Source organism: Nerophis ophidion, linkage group LG02 (assembly GCF_033978795.1).
Source record: "Nerophis ophidion isolate RoL-2023_Sa linkage group LG02, RoL_Noph_v1.0, whole genome shotgun sequence".
Classification (NCBI taxonomy): Eukaryota; Metazoa; Chordata; class Actinopteri; order Syngnathiformes; family Syngnathidae; genus Nerophis; species Nerophis ophidion.
In genome coordinates this window covers 60251287-60271185 of record NC_084612.1, presented here as the reverse complement: position 1 = coordinate 60271185, position 19899 = coordinate 60251287, and the positions used below count along the sequence as shown (strand labels likewise).

The following is a 19899-nucleotide window of genomic DNA, read 5'->3' as shown; positions in this document are numbered from 1 at the left end:
CGTACTTAAGTACACCCCTAAATGAAAATGAACAAACATATTAATATTTTGTTTCAGCACTGCTTTAATTCTCCTTTAACGTCACAGTAACCCCTCAAACACAACATCACAGAGATGGTGGATGTTGCAAACCCTGCTCTCTTCCATTTTCACTTTCAGGATTCTTAAAAAGGTTAAGGTCTGGACTCATGGTTGTCCACTAAATCAGGGGTTCTTTTTTTTTTTTTTTTTTTTTTACTTTAGGGCTGAACTTTTCTACTGTAAGGCCCCGGGGCATACTAAAATTTTAACACTGAATTAGTAATCTTACTTCTGATTTTAATCGTATTCATTAATTCTATCAACCTACTTCCAGGTCAGTTATATAAAAATTGTTAGTTGTTAACTAACACTTTTTATCTAACTGACATGAAACCATGTGTTAATCACAAATGTTATTAATAAGGTTTATTGTAGGGCAGGCTGATTGGAAAAATAAGTACATACCAACCAAATATAATGCATCAAATGGGACTCATTAATAACTGCTGAAAAATGCATTTACATACAAACATGTAGTGCTAAAATAAGTAAATTAATAATAAATATGTTTCTTAACTTAACTGTCAATACAAATAAAGTGCAAAAAAAATACATTATAAATTTTTTGCTTAAGACATTTGTGCACGACTTTAGCTCCAGACTTCTTCTGTTTATGATTTTGTCATTACTGCCACAAGTGGTGGAAAGGTGTATTACAACTGAATACCTCTGCGCCTCATACAGACCACACCTTATAAAGAGATATTTTTATGTGTCCCTCAAGAGGGCGCTCGGGGCTCAATGGTTAAGAAACACGGCACTACAGCACATCTACAGGACCCTCAGCTTTACCCGGTGGTGGTCCTGGAGATGTGTTTGGGCCATTATCATGTTAGAACACTGCCCTTCGGTCATTTATTTGCTTTAGTACGTCACAGTACACGTTAGCGTACATGTTTCCCTCAGTGAACTGTAGCCCCCCTACCCGCAGTGCCAGCAGGACTCATGCAGCCCCAGACAATGACAATCTCAACTCCATCTTGACTGTATACAAGACCCAACTTTCTTTGTACTACAAACCTTGTTGACACTTGGCCCTATCTGAAGCAAATAAGTTTATCTCCTTAACAATGTGATGCACTGAGCGGCGTACGGTTTCACCCCCATCCCTTCAATGGCAGCACTCATACATCTATTTTACAAACACAACTTCTGCAACTGTGCTTGCAGCATCCATACGTCTAGTTTATAACCATAACCTCTGCAGAAATGTTAGACACTCGTACGCCTTTTTGAGAAGCACAAACTCTGCAGCAAAGCTGGCAGCAGTCATACATGCATGTATTTCCAAAACACAACTTCTGCATGGATGCTAGCAGCACTCATATGTCTATCTTACAAAAACAACCTCTGGAGCAATGTTGGCAGCACTCATACATGTGTTTCAAAAACAGGACATCTGCATAAATGTTGGTGACACTCAGCTGGCAGCACTCATACATCTACTTGAAAAACAGAAATGCAACAGGAATGCTGGCAGAACTAATACATCCACTTCACAAACAACCTCTGCAGAAATACTGGAAGCATTAATACATCAACATTACAAACATAATCTCTGATAGCAGCACTCGTATGTCTACTTCACAAACACAACCTCTGTAACACGTGGACACAACTTTTCATTTAAGGTGTTTTTTAATTTGAAATCCTGGTAAAGTTGTGTATGATCTTCCTTCTTGTAGTTTAGAACATATTAATCTAGATTATTTTATTCGCATCCTCACAGAGTTATTCTAGCATAGACCATTTCTAGGAAGGTATTTTGTTTACACATCCTTACATAGTTGTTAAACTTCTATTTATGCATGTAGAAACATACACATTTCTAAAATACACGTGGCAAATAAAGCCAAAATAATTGTGAAGCTCCAATTAGGATGGTGACGCAGCATTGAAAGGTTTCATTCTTACTTGGTTTCATAGTTCCAGATGCAGACTGAACGGTCCAGAGAGCTGGTGGCTACAATTGGCTTCCAGGTGCAGACAGACACATCAGTGATAGATTTTGAGTGGAAGGGCAGCGACAAAGCCTCAAAATGTAGTCTTTTGTCCTATTGGATGAAGTAGAATACTGCAATGTCAGTCTTAGGACAAGTACACACACATTTTGGCTAGATTTTTTTTTTTTTTTTTTACATAGTCTAATGCAGGGCTATTCAACCAGCGGCCTGCGGGCCAAATCCACTATACCAGCTCCCGAGTTCAGTAAAAAAACTTAGGAAACAAACATTTTTGCAGCAATTTCCTAAAAACACAAGAGTGCTCCTATTTTATAGAGCAACTTGAACTACTGTAAACAGATTGGCAGATCATTGCATTAAATTGTTATTATTGCTGGCAAACATAAAACACTGTAGCAACTTAATTTTTGTCCTCAAAATTCTACATACAATACCCCATAATGACAACGTGGTTCTCAGAAATATACAAAATAAGAAGGAAGCAAAGTTAAGTTAGGTAAAGTACCAATGATTGTCACACACCCACTAGGTGTGGTGAAATTTGTCATCTGCATTTGACCCATCCCTTTGTTCCACCCCCTGGGAGGTGAGGGGAGCAGTGGGAAGCAGCAGTGGCCGCATCCGGCAATCATTTTTGGTGATTTAACCCCCAATTCCAACCCTTGATGGTGAGTGCCAAGCAGGGAGGTAATGGGTCCAATTTTTATAGTCTTTGGTATGATTGGCCGGGGTTTGAACTCACGACATCAGGGCGGACACTCTAACCAGTATACCCCCGTTCCTTAGCTTTCCGGAAATGTGACCCCCAAAAACTATTTAGTTGAATAGCCCTATATGATGGACACTGACAATAAAAGCCACTTGGACTACATCATTTCAATCAGAACCGACCCTTCTATGTTTGTGCAGAAGTGCAAGTCTGCACATTTGACATGGGGTGACATGAAGGCACCGGGAATGGAAAGATGTATGATATCAACTTGTATTATTCCTTTTGTCAGGGTACCTTGTTAATGAGCACAGAGGACATGTTGATGCCATACAATCGTCCTCTGTCTGTGCTGACTGCCAGAGTTTCCTCTGATGGACTCATGCACATCCTGCTGATCTGCTGATAGTCTGCAGAAGGTGCATCACCACCGTAACGATGGCGTGGGATCTGAGACGCACATATAAACATCTAGAATGTACATTGTTGTCATTAGCTGGAACTGAGTCAACATTTACCAGTATCTCTTTGCTCTTTCTGTACGTGTTCTTTGCAGTCTTTTCATAAAGACCGACGGCATCGGGTCCTGTCGAGCATGCGAAACCTTTGGAGTATTTTACAAGAGCCGTGATTGGAAACAACGCAGGCCCCTGGTTGACATCTCTGCCTCTGCTCTTCTTCATCTCCACTTGACTAGGCAGAAAATACATGCATTATTTCTTTTTACAGTCAATGTTGACAACATAAAGATGAACTATTGCATAAAAATAGATGGCTATGCTTGATTGTTTTCTTATTACTTGTTCTGGATTATGTGAGATTAATTAGATTTGAAATATTTTACTCCTATTATTAACACACAAAACAAAACAAAAATCACAGCCTAGCTTCGATTGATCAGAGAGGTGATAATATGAATATTCTGCTTGTAGTTTGTACTAGTGGGGAGTTTTGTCACTCTCGTGAAGCTAAATGAGTTAGAGATGTAACAATATAACAATGTTTATTATGACCAAAATTATCACTATAATTATTATCCTAACAATTAACTAGCGACTAGCGGCGGTATGGGGGCCCGAGCTGCCAGCTAGCGATTAGCAGCATTGTCACTACACGATTGGTACCGGAAGACACAATCGGTCCATACATGCACAAAGACTGCGTTACTCACTGTCAACCTGTTTTACGGCAGTTACGTTCCCATGGTTAAATTTTTAAAATCACTTCTATTTAAAAACTATGTCATATAAAACATTATATACAAAATAAATATTCTAAATCAAGAATACAATCCTTCAAAAAAAGGTCACCATGGTGACAATCGACCGCCATTACCCACCTGATCCGCAGGGAAACAATAACGCCCCTACATTGCTTAGCAGCTTATAATTGCCCAAATGACAAAGTGATCAATCTTTTAACTGCTTTACTATCTAATTTACATAAAATACATGAATTCACAACACAATCGCAACATTTTAATTTTTGATTTAGGTTGTAGATATAGGTTTAAGTGAACTGCCTCAAAAAACTAACTAAAATGGACATTTAATAAAAACTAACTAGGAATTCAGTAGTGATTTTTTTTATTGTTCTCATTTACTATTATGTATGCTTTTCTTTTCATACAAAAAATACGTAAAACATTAAACCATCAAAGCACTTTGTAGAAGCGCCGCCTTAAAAAGTGCTAGTGAAGGAACGTTGCTTCAACAGGAAATGAGCGCTTGAGCAGTATCATTAGTTTAGGTTAGTCGAAGAACGGTTATCAATCGCTGTTTTAATATCGTTTTCATTTAAAACAGTAATATCAGTAATCTTTACATGCCTAAATTCATCATAAGGTCAAGGAAACTGTATTTATTTTATTTTGATAAATGACAACGGAAATTATTTTAGGATACCTTTTAGGGCTTGAGCTATTTATTATTTTAGTAATCAAGTACTCTATCGATTAGTTTGTTTGATTAATTGAGTGATTGGATAAAACACACTTGATAGCTTCAATGCATAATTTAGGAAAAATAGTTTTAACAAAAATGTTCTACTTGTGATAACCTTCATTCTTTTTTTCTAATGAATGCACATCGATTGTGACGATTGGGTTACATGACGGCAGTGGTGTGTCGTCAGGGCCAGCAAGGTCTTCTCTACTGGCCAAACATAACCAGAAATCATAATCGTAATTAAAAAGCGCTGCTGTTTTTAGGTTATAGAGGTTTTTCCAATCAGAATTCAGCTAGCTTATGTTGCCATGCTGTACCAAATCTGCCACAGGCCTTCAGATTCAGCAATGCATCTGTGCACTGTAAACAAAAGGGGACATACAGTGATAGACAGTTGCAATAGCCAATCAGATCACGCGCTGTTGTCAGCAAGGCCTTCTAGATGGCCTAAGGCAGATACATAGTGATGTTATGAGCCAGGTAACATAAGAACTCCATTACCCAGCATGCGCAGTAGCGCAGTTTAGGTTGTTTAATGTAGACATGCCGGTCGGAATGTTTTGAAAGAGCACCCGTGGAGTAAACTTTAAGAATTCGGCCAACACGCCTCGTCTGGATCTTTTATGGTTAGACAAGACAACACATATGTTTGCAATGCCATTTTCAAGAAGGATATTTAAAGAGAAACTACATCTTGTGAGACCATCTCGGCCAACTCCGGAAGTTAGCTCAGCTGTCGATGAAATGTGAGTTCAGCCATCCATCCATCCATTTTCTACCGCTTATTCCCTTTGGGGTCGCTGGTGCCTATCTCAGCTACAATCGGGCGGAAGGCGGAGTACACCCTGGACAAGTCGCCACCTCATCGCAGGGCGAAATGCGTGTTCAGATATTTTATTTCTTTATTTTTTTCATGTTTAAAATGTTTTTTGCAATTTTAATTTTGACAGTACCACATAAGATATGTTTTAACGATTTTTAAATGCGCCAGTAGTACAATGTACAATGGCCAGTAGTGTGTAAATGTGTTCCTGTATAGTATTTCTCCAGCAATGGTCATGTGGTGACATAAATGATGGTATTTTGAGAGGTAATCATTGAAGTCGGACATCACTGAAGGCCAAGGTGGAAAACGCATGGCCCCCTACTGCATGACGGTGATATTTGCCGTGTTCCCAAGATGCAAAAAAGCAGAGGGGGCAAAGTGCAGGTAAAAAACTATTTAATGTAATTACAAAAACAAACAAAAGATGAATACAACTTCGAAGGAAACCGAAGCATAGGAAAGGCTATGGAAAAATGAAACTGAAACTGAAAGGCTGCAAAACAACAAAACGGAGTGTTAGAACGCAGCAAAAACTCATGGCAGGAGGAGCGAGCGTCCACATGAACAAAGTCCCGGCAAAGAATGTTGGCTCAGACTAAATTTAAATGGTACAGGAAGTAAATCACACATTTTGTACATTTGTGCATTAATACAAATCTTATAAACATTTTTAAATATCCGCTAGGGCTGTGAATCTTTGGGTACCACGCAATTCGATTCAATTCGATTCTTGGAAGTAAAGATTCAATCCAGAATCGATTTTCAATTCAAAACGATTCTCAGTTCGAGGATTGAATTCAATCCTCTATAAAGTAGATAAACAGCTGTGATAAATATCTATATTACTTAAAATAAAACTGGTTTTGTTTAATAAAATTCTACCTAAACATTTAATAAAGTCAAATACAAATGGGGCAACAAGAGAATTATTAAACACTAAATATTTACAGCAGATATGGGCATCTACATTAACAATATGAGTTTCCTAAGTGGCTGGACAAGACGTATAAAGGACATATAAAAAAATGTTTTTTTTATATGTCTTTATTTTCTTTTTTTTAAATCAATTTAGAACCGTTACAAAGAATCGCAATTCATTTGAAAATCAATTTTTTTTACATCCCTAATTGCTGTTGGCTGCCACAAAGATCATTAACACACCACCAGGCTCATGTGCGCTCTAAACTTTGTCCACATACAGTATCTAAATCTCACAACACTCCATGTGGTCTGGAGTTAATCAATTCTAAGTGGTTACACTCGTTGAACGGTTAATGGAAGCAACAGAATAATATTTTTTATACAGAACAGGTCCGAGAGCCAGTTCCAGCTCGTGGTGCCCAAGACCAGACTTAAGACCAGGGGAGACAGGGCCTTCTCTGTGGTCGGCCCTAAGCTCTGGAACACTCTGCCCCTCCATGTTCAAACTGCTTCCACAGTGGAGTGTTTTAAGTCTCGTCTTAAGACCCACTTTTATTCTTTGGCTTTTAACACTACGTGAGTTGTGTGGTCCTCTGTTCTCTGTTGTCCTCTGTGTTTTTTATACACTTTGATTTCTATTTTACTGTTTTAATTGATTTTACCCTTTAAAATAGTTTTTAATCATATTTGTTTTTATAGGTTTTATATTTATTTATTTTTTGTTTTTATTCAGTCATTGGTGGAGCATAATATATATATATATATATGTATATATATACTTTTTTTTTTTTTTTTTTTTTTTTTTACAATTGTTTTTAACATGGCTGTGCAGCACTTTGGAAACGTTATTGTTGTTTAAATGTGCTATATAAATAAAGTGGATTGGATTGGATTGGATGCACTGCACATTTGCGCCTCCGTTCCCCCAAGCTGTAAATGGCAAATAGTGGAACAAGTGAATGGTTAAATGTCTGACCTGTCAGGCACTTCCAGTGCAGCCATGTCCATCTCCCAGTGCAGATCTCCATTTTGAAAGACCAGCAGCCTACCAGTGCTGGTTGCGGTCATCACCTGATCCTCAGCGATCCAAGCGTGACAAACAAAGTCCACGGACTCAACCTTTGGGGAACTGGTCTGCTTAAGTGTTCCCTCTGAATAGCACAAGACTTGAAACACTCCACTTCCAGTCACACAGACGTGGGTGTTGTTGTACGGGTTGAAGCTGACCTGAAATCAACAGAGATGAGGTAAGACACGAGTTAGGACATAAAAGAGACGTGGGCTACACGGGTCAAGTGAGAGAGACTCGCCTGGTTGACGGGGTTATTTGCGTTAGTCATCTTCTTTGTTGACGCAACCTTCTGCTTCTCCCAAAGCCACAAGACAAGCGTCCATTCTGGTCCGCTCGTTTGGGCCAAAAGATACTTGGAATTAGGGGAGAAAGCCATGCACACAAACTCTTCACCAACAATGTCTTCTGAAGACAACAACTTTCTCTTTCTTCCTTTGTCATCTTGGAGGTCAAACACTGTAATGGCGGCCTGGGAGCCACGCTCTGAAACGGCCAAGAAACGTCTGTTGGGACTGATGGCCATCGCACAAATGCCTTGGCTTTTCTCTGATGCTATTTCAAAACACACATACAGCAAAAATGAATGGAAATTCATATCAAATATACCCGATTCATTTTTATTGTTTATATTGGATCCAAGAAGAAAAATAATGCAAGACATAGAAAACATTTGTGATGTTTTTTGTGAAGTACTCATTCATTGTTGTGTTAAATAATAATATTTATATAGCCCTTAGCATCAGTTTAAGAGTTGGGTTTTACCTCATTTCTTCAACACTGATTTATTTTTAAGTTTCCAGGATTCTGACTTGTGACATGTGTCAGGGAAGAGAGTTCCAAATAAAGGGGGCAGCGATGGCGAAGGCTCGGCCTCACCATGTTTGGTGTTAGGTTCTGTGAGAAGAACACATTTAGGGCCTCATGTATCATGCTCACGTACGCACAAAAATCTGGCGTACGGCCTTTTTCCCGACAAAGTTGAGATGAATCAAGAGTGAACTTGATGTGGAAATGTGTGCTGCTTCACACAAATGTCATGCTTCACGCACGCACATTCCTATAGGCCGGGTATACATTGGCAACACACAGAGGTGGTCGTTCGGCCTTTTCCAACATTTAATTTCAACAATGTAAAAAGATCGAGGCAAGGACACAACATTCACCTTTTCACCAACCCATTTAATGCTTCATATTAATGTTAATATTTGTGAAGACATCTATCTCAGGGTGTCAAACTTATTTTAGCTCAGGGGCCGAATGGAGGAAAATCTGTCCGGACTATTAAAATCAGGGCATTAAAACTAAAAACTACAGATTGTTTTCTATATCTTACTTTGGCCAAAAATAGAACAAACACATTCCGAAAATGTTAAAATAAAAAAATAGAAATTTTTTTTCAATTTTAGATCCATGAAGGAAAGAAGAAAGTGAACGAATGTGTATAACTGACTACATTTTCATCTTCATAAACATTTGTTTTATTTTGTATTTTTTTTGTTTAAGGAATTAAGTAACGTTTTTGACAACCTTTTTCCAAAACACAATATAGAATGTGAGATACACCAGATAATGCATACATTTATCATTTCTTTTCAAAACGCATACGAAAAAAATGGGACCCCAAAAATATACTGTAGGACCCCATTTTTATGACTTGATGGGGTCCCTGGCACCCCATTTTGAGAATTCCTAGCGCCAACACATAGTATTGGTGCTTGCAAAACAGCAGCAGACGGCTGTGGCCTGCGGGCCAGTTCTAATACTAATAAAATATCATCCCGTGGGCCATACATAATTAATTCTGGCCTGCGGGCCTTGACTTTGACACATAGGATGTAGACCAGGGGTAGGGAACCTATGGCTCTTTTGATGACTGCATCTGGCTCTCAGATAAATCTTAGCTGATATTGCTTGACACGATAAGTAATGAATAATTTCCGCTGGTAATCACAGTGTCAAAAATAAGGTTCAAAATATAAAACATTCTCATGCATTTTCATCCATCCATCCGGTTTCTACCGCACCTGTTCAAGAAGTCGCATTAATGGTAAAAAGTGTTTTATTTATTGTTGGTTAACCTCAGAATAACAATGTTAATAAAAAGAATTAGAGACTTATTATGCTCTAAAAATGTTTGTCCTTCTTAAAAATGCACGCATATAGTTGTATTCAGTGTTAAAAAAAATAAAAATTGTATGGCTCTCACGGAAATACTTTTAAAAATATTTGGCTTGTATGGCTTTCTCAGCCAAAAAGGTTCCCGACCCCTGATGTAGACGATCATTTTGCCACCTAATGCGGTCACAGTGTGTTCTAGTAATTCCAGCATAGCTAGCGGAGAGCAGCAGCCGGTGGCGGTACACTGGCACCTGAGACACGGACGGTGGAGAACTGAGTCGACTCTGTGTCACATGGATGCTACTGCAAGTTTCCTGTGTTGTATTAATAAATTGAGTAATCAAACAGTAGTCAAAGTCTTTCCTATTCTTCTTGATAGGCTGGGATTTTCACAATCTCAACCAAGCTCTTTTGATTGTGCGAAACATGAGAAAGAAGCACCTCCTACGGAGTCATACTGAATCCTGATTGGGCAGACTCTATGCAACATATGGATAATTTTAATGTGATTTGCCTATTTATACGTGGGCGTGTTCTGGGCCTACCTTGTCACTCAGACATCTGCGATCTAGGCACTATAATACAGCTGATTTTTTTCTAATGTACTATTGTTTTTGTATTAGATTGCATGCCTGCCTATTTTCAGAAATAAATCCACGAGGCAGACAGGCAGACAGGCAGACAGACAGACAGACAGACAGACAGACAGACAGACAGACTGACAGACTGACAGACTGACAGACTGACAGACTGACAGACTGACAGACTGACAGACTGACAGACAGACTGACAGACTGACAGACTGACAGACAGACTGACAGACTGACAGACAGACAACCAGACCTTTATTGATTCCTTCAGGAAAATTAAAATATTAGTGGAACGTAGGTTTCTGCTAGGAGTGTGGGATTGAGGAAGTCAGAGTGATGGAAGTGGCCAGGTTGTGGAGAGTGTTATGGGTGAGGAGGAAGATCTCAACTAAATGCCTCGAGGGAGCCAGTGGAGTTCTTGGAGGACATACGTGATGTGGTGAAAGGACAGCAATTAGTGAGGAGGTGTGCAGTGGGGTTTATGGAGAACTTTGAAGATTAAATCTTAATCATCATTATTTGCCATGTGTGTTGCCACACAAAGAACACGACTTTGCATAGCATAGCTCCCTCTTGTGACTGAAGTGTAATAGTAGTATAGGCAAACCATACATTATATATATAAATATATTAGAGATGTCCCATAATATCGGCTTGCCGCTATTATCGGCCGATAAATGCTTTTAAATGTAATATCGGAAATTATCGGTATCGGTTTCTAAAAGTTCAGCGCGCCAATAAACCTTAAAGGCACTGCCTTTACATGCCGGCCCTGTCACATAATATATGCGGCTTTTACACACACACACAAGTGAATGCAAAGCATACTTGATCAACAGCCATACAGGTCACACCGAGGGTGGCCGTATAAACAACTTTAACACTGTTAAAAATATGCGCCACACTGTGAACCCACAACTAAAAAGAATGACAAACACATTTTGGGAGAACATCTGCACCGTAACACAACATAAAGACCACAAAACAAATACCCAGAACCCCTTGCAGCACTAACTCTCCTGGGACGCTACAATATACACCCCCGCTACCACCAAACCCTGCCCCCATCCAAAGCTGTGTGCCTTCATTGTTTTTGTAGCTGTTGTTTTGAGAAAAGTCAAAGTATAGTATTTCCCATAGTTTTAATGGGTATCAGGATTATCTCAGGGAGAGCATGTGCCAAATTGCAAGCTGTTTTGAGGCATGTTAAAAAAAAAATAATGCACCTTGTGACTTCAATAATAATATGGCAGTGCAATGTTGGCATTTTTTTCCATAACTTGAGTTGATTTATTTTGGAAAACCTTGTTACATTGTTTAATGCATCCAGCGGGGCATCACAACAAAATTAGGCATAATAATGTGTTAATTCCACGACTGTATATATCGGTATCGGTTGATATCGGTAATTAAGAGTTGAACAATATCGGAATATCGGCAAAAAAACCATTATCGGACATGTCTATTATATATATATATATATATATATATATATATATATATATATATATATATATATATATATATATATATATATATATATATATATATACACACACACACACACACACACAAAATCTGGTATTTTACTTGCACCTAATTGCTTTTTTGACCTGCACTACCATGAGCTAATGCAACGAAATGTTGTTCTTATCTGTACTGTAAAGTTCAAATTTCAATGACAATAAAAAAAAGTCTAAGTCTAAGATCTGGTATTTTACAAAAGGACATTTAGCTAGAGATGAATGAAGAATGCTGTTGCAGTAATCCAGTCTGGAGGTGCTGCATGAATTAGTGTTTCATCGGTGGCGAAAAGGAGGATGGGAAGGGCAGTAGGTAGGCTGTTGATTGGTCATGGACTTAATGTCCAAGTTAAGACCGAGGTTGGAGGTGGAGGTTAGTTATCTTTGACTGAATGAGTGAGGGATTTAGGACCAATGATTAGGAGTTATGTTTTGCTGTGGTTAAGTTTGAGGACATTTTTGTTCATCCAGGTGTTTGTATCAGTGAGTTGCTGGTGAGTTTGGTGTAGGTGATGGACAAGTTAAAATGTAGATCTGCATGTCATCAGAGTAGCATTGATTTGGACTCCGCCAGGGCTGCCCTTGGTCACCGATTAATTTCATAAATTTTATGGACAGAATTTCTAGGCGCAGTCCGGACGTTGAGAGGATCCGGTTTGGTGGCTACAGGATTATGCCTCCGCTTTTTGGAGATGATGTAGTCCAGATGCCTTTGTCTGGATGGAATCTTCAGCTCTCACTGGATCGGTTTGCAGCAGAGTGTGAAGCGACTGGGATGAGAATCAGCACCTCCAAGTCAGAGTCCATGGTACTCGCCCGAAAAAAAGAGTGCCATCTCCGGGTTGGGGAAGAGATTTTGCCCCAAGTGGAGAAGTTCAAGTACCTCAAAGTCTTGTTCACAAGTAGAGTAAGAGTGGGTCGTGAGATCTATAGGCGAATCAGTGCGGCGTCTTCAGTAATGCGGACGCTGTATCAATCCGTTGTGGTGAAGAAAAAGCTAAGTCAAAAGGCGAAGCTCTCAATTTACCAGTCGATCTACATTCTCACCTATGGTCATGATCTTTGGTTTATGACCGAAAGGACAAGATCCCAGGTAAAAGAGGCCGAAATGAGTTTCCTCCGTTGGGGGGCGGTACTCTCCCATAGAGATAGGGTGAAAAGCTCTGTCATCCGGGAGGAGCTCAGAGTAAAGCCACTGCTCTTCCACATCGAGAGGAGCCAGATGAAGTAGAGAGTAGCCGAATGAGGTGGTTCAAGCATCTGATCAGGATGCCACACAAACATCTCCCTGGGGAGGTGTTTAGGGCACGTTCAACCGGTGGGAGACGGCGGGTAAGACCCAGGACACGTTGGGAAGACTGTCTCCCAGGCTGTCCAGGAAACTTTTGATTGCAATTAACTAATATTTACAATGCATTTAAAAAAATACATTCGTCATCATGTCTTTCATATTGTAAATGATAGGAAAAAAATGTAAATAAAGAGCAGTTCCATTTTAAGATTACATTGACATTTTTATAAAAAAAAGTTGTATTGTATTCATTATCCGTTGTTGTTTTATACTCTATCTCTCTTGCACTGTTGTCCAGCATTTTGGTTCAGCTATATCTAATGGATTCCACAAATAAAGTTGGATTGATTCTGTCAGTGTATCTTTGCCATTCACACAAATATGTCGCCCCACTTAAATAGCAAATTTGAGGCTAAACAACTCGCTGAAAACAAGCTATCCATACACTTAGGTAAAACGGAATCCATCCTATTTGGGTCCCACATCAACCTTAAGAAAGTCAGTGACTTCTCTATAAAAGTGGGTGACATTGTTATCACCAGGAAAGATGAGATCACCTATCTAGGTTCCATTGTAGAAGCTAATCTTTCCTGTGATAAAATGGCAACCAAGGTAATCAAAAAGGTCAACCAAAGAACGAGATTCCTCTACAGAATCTCCTCTCTGGTCAACAAAAGCACCTTGAAGATTCTAGCGGGAACTCTCATTCAACCCTTTTTTGATTACGCTTGCACCTCCTGGTACCCCAGCACCTCCAAAACCCTCAAATCTAGACTCCAAACATCCCAGAATAAACTATTCCGGTTACTTTTAGACCTCCACCCCAGATCACACCTCACTCCAACCCACTTCTCCAAAGTGGGCTGGCTCAGGGTGGAGGACAGAGTAAAACAACTTGCACTGAGCCTGGTCTATAAAATCTGCTACACCTCCCTGATGCCGAAGTACAAAATGACCGCCATAACCAAAACACCAGGGGGAGCTCCACAAACCATGTTAAACCCAGATTCCGATCTAACAAAGGTCTTAACTCATTCTCTTTCTATGCCACATCAATGTGGAATGCACTCCCAACAGGTATAAAAGTAAGTGCATCTCTATATTCCTTAAAAACCGCTCTAAAACAACACCTCCAGGCAACTTCAACCCTTTACTAATACCCCCCTCCATTCACATCCCATCTCCCCGGATTATAGATAACGTAATGTAAATAATCAAATGTACTTCTAATGTATATACTTGTTCTTATGCTATCTGAACTCACTATGTTCTCTGCTGGCTGTACATATCCTACTAAGTAAGACCTACACTGTTTCAATGTCCATTTCTCTGTTGATGCAATTGTTGATGACTGAAGTACTGATATCAACGAAAGCTCCACATCCCACCCCCCGGATTGTAAATAATGTAAATAATTCAATGTATATACTATGATGATTAGCCTGTGTGATGACTGTATTATGCTGATAGCATATATTTGTACCATGAATTGATTAACGTGGACTCCGACTTAAACAAGTTGAAAAACTTATTCGGGTGTTACCATTTAGTGGTCAATTGTACGAAATATGTACTGTACTGTGCAATCTACTATTAAAAGTATCAATCAATCAATCAATCAAAAAAAAGCTTGATAGTTGTAATTTACCAAAAATATAGTAACAGTTGGACAAGTGGTAAAAAAAAAAATAGATGGATGGATTGATCAACTGTAATATTTGACACCCTAATTCAATTGCTCAATGGACATATAAAATGAACTTTAATTGTGTGTGAATGTGAGTGTGAATGTTGTCTGTCTATCTGTGTTGGCCCTGCGATGAGGTGGCGACTTGTACAGGGTGTACTCCGCCTTCCGCCCGATTTTAGCCCAGATAGGTACCAGCGCCCCCCGCGACCCCAAAGAGGAATAAACGGTAGGAAATGGATGGATGGATGGGTAAAAAAAAAATGAATGAACGAGCTTACCTGACACACCGCCATCTTGGGGAATACCTTGAAACAGTCACGTGACTGTCACATGACACCATTTTTAAATGTTTCTCATACGTCACTTGGAAATGTAATACAATTAAAGACCAAAAATTGCACAGTTTAACACGTGTAAAAGTGTTTTAAGTTTTACAAAACTTACCGGATAAGAACGTCTGACGTTGGTGTACAAAGTTGTAGCAAACACAAGTTTTCCCACACGGAAAGATAATTGTTTGGTCGTCATAAAAAAGCAAGTTGTTTGATGCATCTGTTTGTAATCCGAACAAGAAAGACTGAGCAAGGACATTAGCCATCTTTTTTAGTTTGCAGCAAACCAAAGCGATACGAAGTAGCAAGCGAGCTGTCACTATAGCTACAGTCAACAGTTTCCCGGGCAACGGAGATCTCGCTGCAAATCTCGCGAGATGTGTAGACATCTGGTTGCTCTCTGAGTCTAAGGGATTATTATGTTTTAGTCCAATTTATCAAACACACCCCGTATGAGACAAGCGGTAAAAATTGATGGATATAATCAACACTTTTAAGAATTAATTTTTAAAGCAAAAAAAAGTAATTATGTATGGAAAGCCGTTTTCTCACTTAAAATGTCACAATCGTGAGATAGAGTAAACATTATGAAATAAAAAGTCATAATTATGAGATAATTTATAGTTTTGAAATAACAATAAATTATGAAGTAAGAGTCTAAAACGAAATTATGAGACAAGAGACATAATTATGAGATAATTTATAGTTTTGAAATAACAATAAATTACTAAGTAAGAGTCTAAGACGAAATTATGAGACAAGAGACATAATTATGAGATAATTTATAGTTTTGAAATAACAATAAATTATGAAGTAAGAGTCTAAAACGAAATTATGAGACAAGAGACATAATTATGAGATTAAAAAAAATATGAGAAAAAAGTCACTATGTGACAAAAACAGGCACAAAACGATGCGATGATAAAACAAAAAAAGCCCATCCATCCATTTCCTACCGCTTATTCCCTTCGGGGGGCGGGGGGGGGGGGGGGGGGGGGGCGCTGGTGCCTATCTCAGCTACAATCGGGCGGAAGGCGGAGTACACCCTGGACAAGTCGCCACCTCATCGCAGGGCCAACACAGATAGACAACATTCACACTCACATTCACACACTAGGGCCAATTTAGTGTTGCCAATCAACCTATCCCCAGGTGCATGTCTTTGGAAGTGGGAGTTAGCCGGAGTACCCGGAGGGAACCCACGCATTCACGGGGAGGACATGCAAACTCCACACAGAAAGATCCCGAGCCCGGGATTGAACCCTGACTACTCAGGACCTTCGTATTGTGAGGCAGACGCACTAACCCAGGGGTGTCAAACTCATTTTAGATCAGGGGCCACATGGAGAAAAATATACCCCTTAGTGGGCTGGACTGGTAAAATCCCGGCACGATAACTTAAAAATAAAGACAATTTCAGATATTTTTTTGGTTTAAAAATAGAACATGCACATTCTGAAAATGATGCACAAATTATGTATATATATATATATATACTTTTTTTTTTTTACACTTACATGTTGCGGTTAATAGTATTCTATCTTTGTCGTTATCTATACTTTCTGAATAAATTATGTGATAATGTTCATCAGTCAACTAATTTCAATCCATCAAGATAAAAAAATATATCAAAATCAAATTACAGGAAATTATTTATGTAGTTTGCTCATTTTCCTCGACTGGTGCATTAACATCATGTGGTTTATTTTTATTTTTTACATATATAGCATCATCTATTATACAGATACAAAGCTATTGCGACATGTAGTGGACACATCTAGAACAGCAGTTTTTTTCATTCAAAAATTTCGGCTCATTTTTATATTTAGCAAACTCATACCGCGGGCCGCATAAAACCTGTTTGATACCCCTGCACTAACCCCTCTTCCACCGTGAAGCCCACAAAAAAAAAAAACAAATAAAAAAAAAAGCCAAAGCCATGAGTGAAAATTCTGTGATGAAAGAAAAAAAATATGGTGTAGTCATAATTATGATATATAAAGTCCAATGTGAGATAAAACGTCATGATTATGAGATTACAAATCTACTAATGAGAAGAGATTAAAAATCATAACCAGGAGAAACAAAATTGCCATTATCAAATTAAAAAATCTAAATGAGATAGGCTCCAGCACACCGTGACACTGAAAGGGACAAGCGGTAGAAAAATGGATGGATGGATGGAAATGAGATAACAAAACCGAGTTTGAGATACAAATTAGAAATTATTTGGTAAAAAGTCATAGTACGAATTTCTGAGATGAAAATTCACAATTATGAGATACAATATAAATTATCAGATAAAAGTCAAAATAATAATTCACAGTCATATATCAGGTAAAAAAGCTATAATTATGAGATGAAAAAACGAAATGACATTAAGGCCGTGCGCAACCAGAGGGTCCCTGTTTCAATCCCCACCTAGTACCAACCTCGTCACGTCCGTTGTGACCTGAGCAAGACACTTCACCCTTGCTCCTGATGGGTGCTGGTTAGCTCCTTGCATGGCAGCTCCCTCCGTCAGTAAGTGAATGGGTAAATGTGGAAGTAGTGTCAAAGCGCTTTGAGTACCTTGAAGGTAGAAAAGCACTATACAAGTACAACCCATTTATTTATTTATTTAAATGAGGTACACAGCTAAAATTATGAGAAATTCCTTATAAATGACAAAATCGAAATTATGATACAAAAATGTTTAATTATGATTCAGTCTCAATAATGGGATAAAATGTTATAACGTCCCATGGTGGCCAAGCATCAAACATTTATTTCACTGTGGTAAATATTAAACAAAAATTATCTTCTCAACTAATCGTTCTAACATGATAATCCTTGAAGCACTTTCGTTAAATGCCCTTTGCCAACTGTTATTTATGATAGAAGCACATCAAGTCCAAAGTTATTAACAAAAAGGAAAAAACACCTACTTCATTTCACCCCATTTTATATGATGATTAACATCATTGTGAAAATAAAAAATAAATACACTGTTGAACAGGGAGTCCCTAATGTCTCAACACAAAGGCACATATGTTAGTATAAATGTAATTTTTTTTGTTCTTTTTGGGGAATTATTTAATTTCCTTGACATGTAGCTAAACGACAAAAAAGTCCATCGGTAGTATAAACGTATGAAGAAATGTTTGGATTTGGATTCATATTTTTATTTCCTTTTTTTTGCCCAGATCTCTAAACGTCAGTCTTAAATAAAAATAGCAAACATTTCATGTTTTATCTGATGTTCTGCAAAGGTTACTGGAAAGACTGACCCACCTATGCCCTTACATGCACATAAAATAAACTTGACATGTGTGTTATTTTTATTAAGGACTAAAGTTAATTAAAGGATCTGAGCAGAAACAGCAGAAACAAATATGAATCCAAAATGTTTTTAAACACCCTTTACTCCTGGAGGACTTTTAGTCATTTCCCCTCTAGCTTTCACCATGGCAATGGAAGTGATAATTCGAGCTTCCAAATGGGTTGTGGGTGGAGAACGTCTGAGAGGGGGACAGCGTCTATCTGCCACCCGTGCCTACATGGGCGACATGACCACCTTGACCTCAACTGCTACATGCACTAAACCTCTGCTGGGAAAGCTTCATGCCAACATTACATGGCCACGGTTGAAGTTTAAACCCAGCAAGTCCAGGAGCATATCCATCATCAAGGGGAAACTCACAAACCAGAGGTTCTACATCAAGAATACTCCCATTCCGTTGGTGTCAGAGCTGCCAGTAAAGAGTCTAGGGCGATTGTACAACACAAGTCTGAAAGACTCGGACCAGTGCGATCAGCTGTGGGAAGAAACCATCAAAGGCCTTGCCCGCATAGAGAAGACCTTATTTCCTGGCAAGTTGAAACTGTGGTGCCTACAGTTTGGATTGCTCCCCCGTTTGATGTGGCCACTAACAGTCTACGAGATATCCATGACCAAAGTTGAGAAGCTGGAGAGAACAGTCAGTGCATACATCAACAAGTGACTTGGCCTCCCGCGGTGCCTTAGTAATATCGGCCTATATAGTCTTGGTGCCTTGGAACTGCCCATCTCTAGCCTCACGGAGGAGTTTGAATGCACCAAGGTGAGGCTGAGCATGACACTGACTGAGTCTCAAGATGAGGAGATCCGAGCAGTTGCTCCCAGTCTGGCAACAGGGAGGAAAAGGATCCCATCTGAGGCCGTGCAGCAAGCCAAATCTGCTCTCAGTTGTGGGACAAGTGCAGCACGAAAGAGTTGGGTTTGGACTTGGAGCTTGTCGACCCACATAGCACAAGGCAACATCAGGCCAGAGGAGAAAGCTGGTGGTTGATCAGGTTCGACAGCAAGAGGAGGCAGACAGATGTGCAACAGCAGTGGCAGTCCAAACAGGGACAGTGGACTAGCTCGGAAAACCTGGAGCATTGTAAGCTCACATGGAAGGATCTTTGGGAAATGGAAGGGAGCCAAATCAGCTGGCTCATCAGAGCCACCCATGATGATCTTCCCACACCTAAGAACTTAAACCAATGGTTTGGAGAAGATCCTTCTAGTGCACTCTGTCAAACCCCTGCAACACTCATTCACATCCTCACCGGCTGGAAAATCAGTTTGTCTCAAGGCCGCTACACCTGGAGGTACAACCAGGTCCTAAGACAACTGCAGATAAGCCTGGAAAAAAGGAGAAATAGCAACAAAGCCCGCCCTCCCTCCATCCCTAGTCACTCAATTACCACTACGTTCGTAAAAGCGGGACAACTCCCAGCAAAACCATCTCCAGGAGTAGAGGCAACCCTTCTGAACTCTGCCCAGGACTGGAAAATGCAAGTTGACTTGGATGAGAAAGTCATCTTCCCACC

General features: G+C 39.3%; 1 protein-coding gene across 2 annotated transcripts in view; it reads right to left on the bottom strand.

Moving 5' to 3' along the window:
• The window catches only part of cfap57 (cilia and flagella associated protein 57), a 48052-nt gene extending 32723 nt beyond the window's left edge, over window positions 1-15329 (bottom strand). For both annotated transcript variants that reach the window (XM_061887747.1, XM_061887748.1), the window contains exons 1-6: window positions 15176-15329; window positions 7758-8071; window positions 7424-7674; window positions 3273-3447; window positions 3052-3204; window positions 1996-2135 (exon numbers count right to left, since the gene is read on the bottom strand). In XM_061887747.1, coding sequence (XP_061743731.1) covers window positions 1996-2135; window positions 3052-3204; window positions 3273-3447; window positions 7424-7674; window positions 7758-8071; window positions 15176-15329 — 1187 coding nt within the window. The remainder of the gene's footprint in view (window positions 1-1995; window positions 2136-3051; window positions 3205-3272; window positions 3448-7423; window positions 7675-7757; window positions 8072-15175) is intronic.
• Window positions 15330-19899: the final 4570 nt, after the last annotated feature.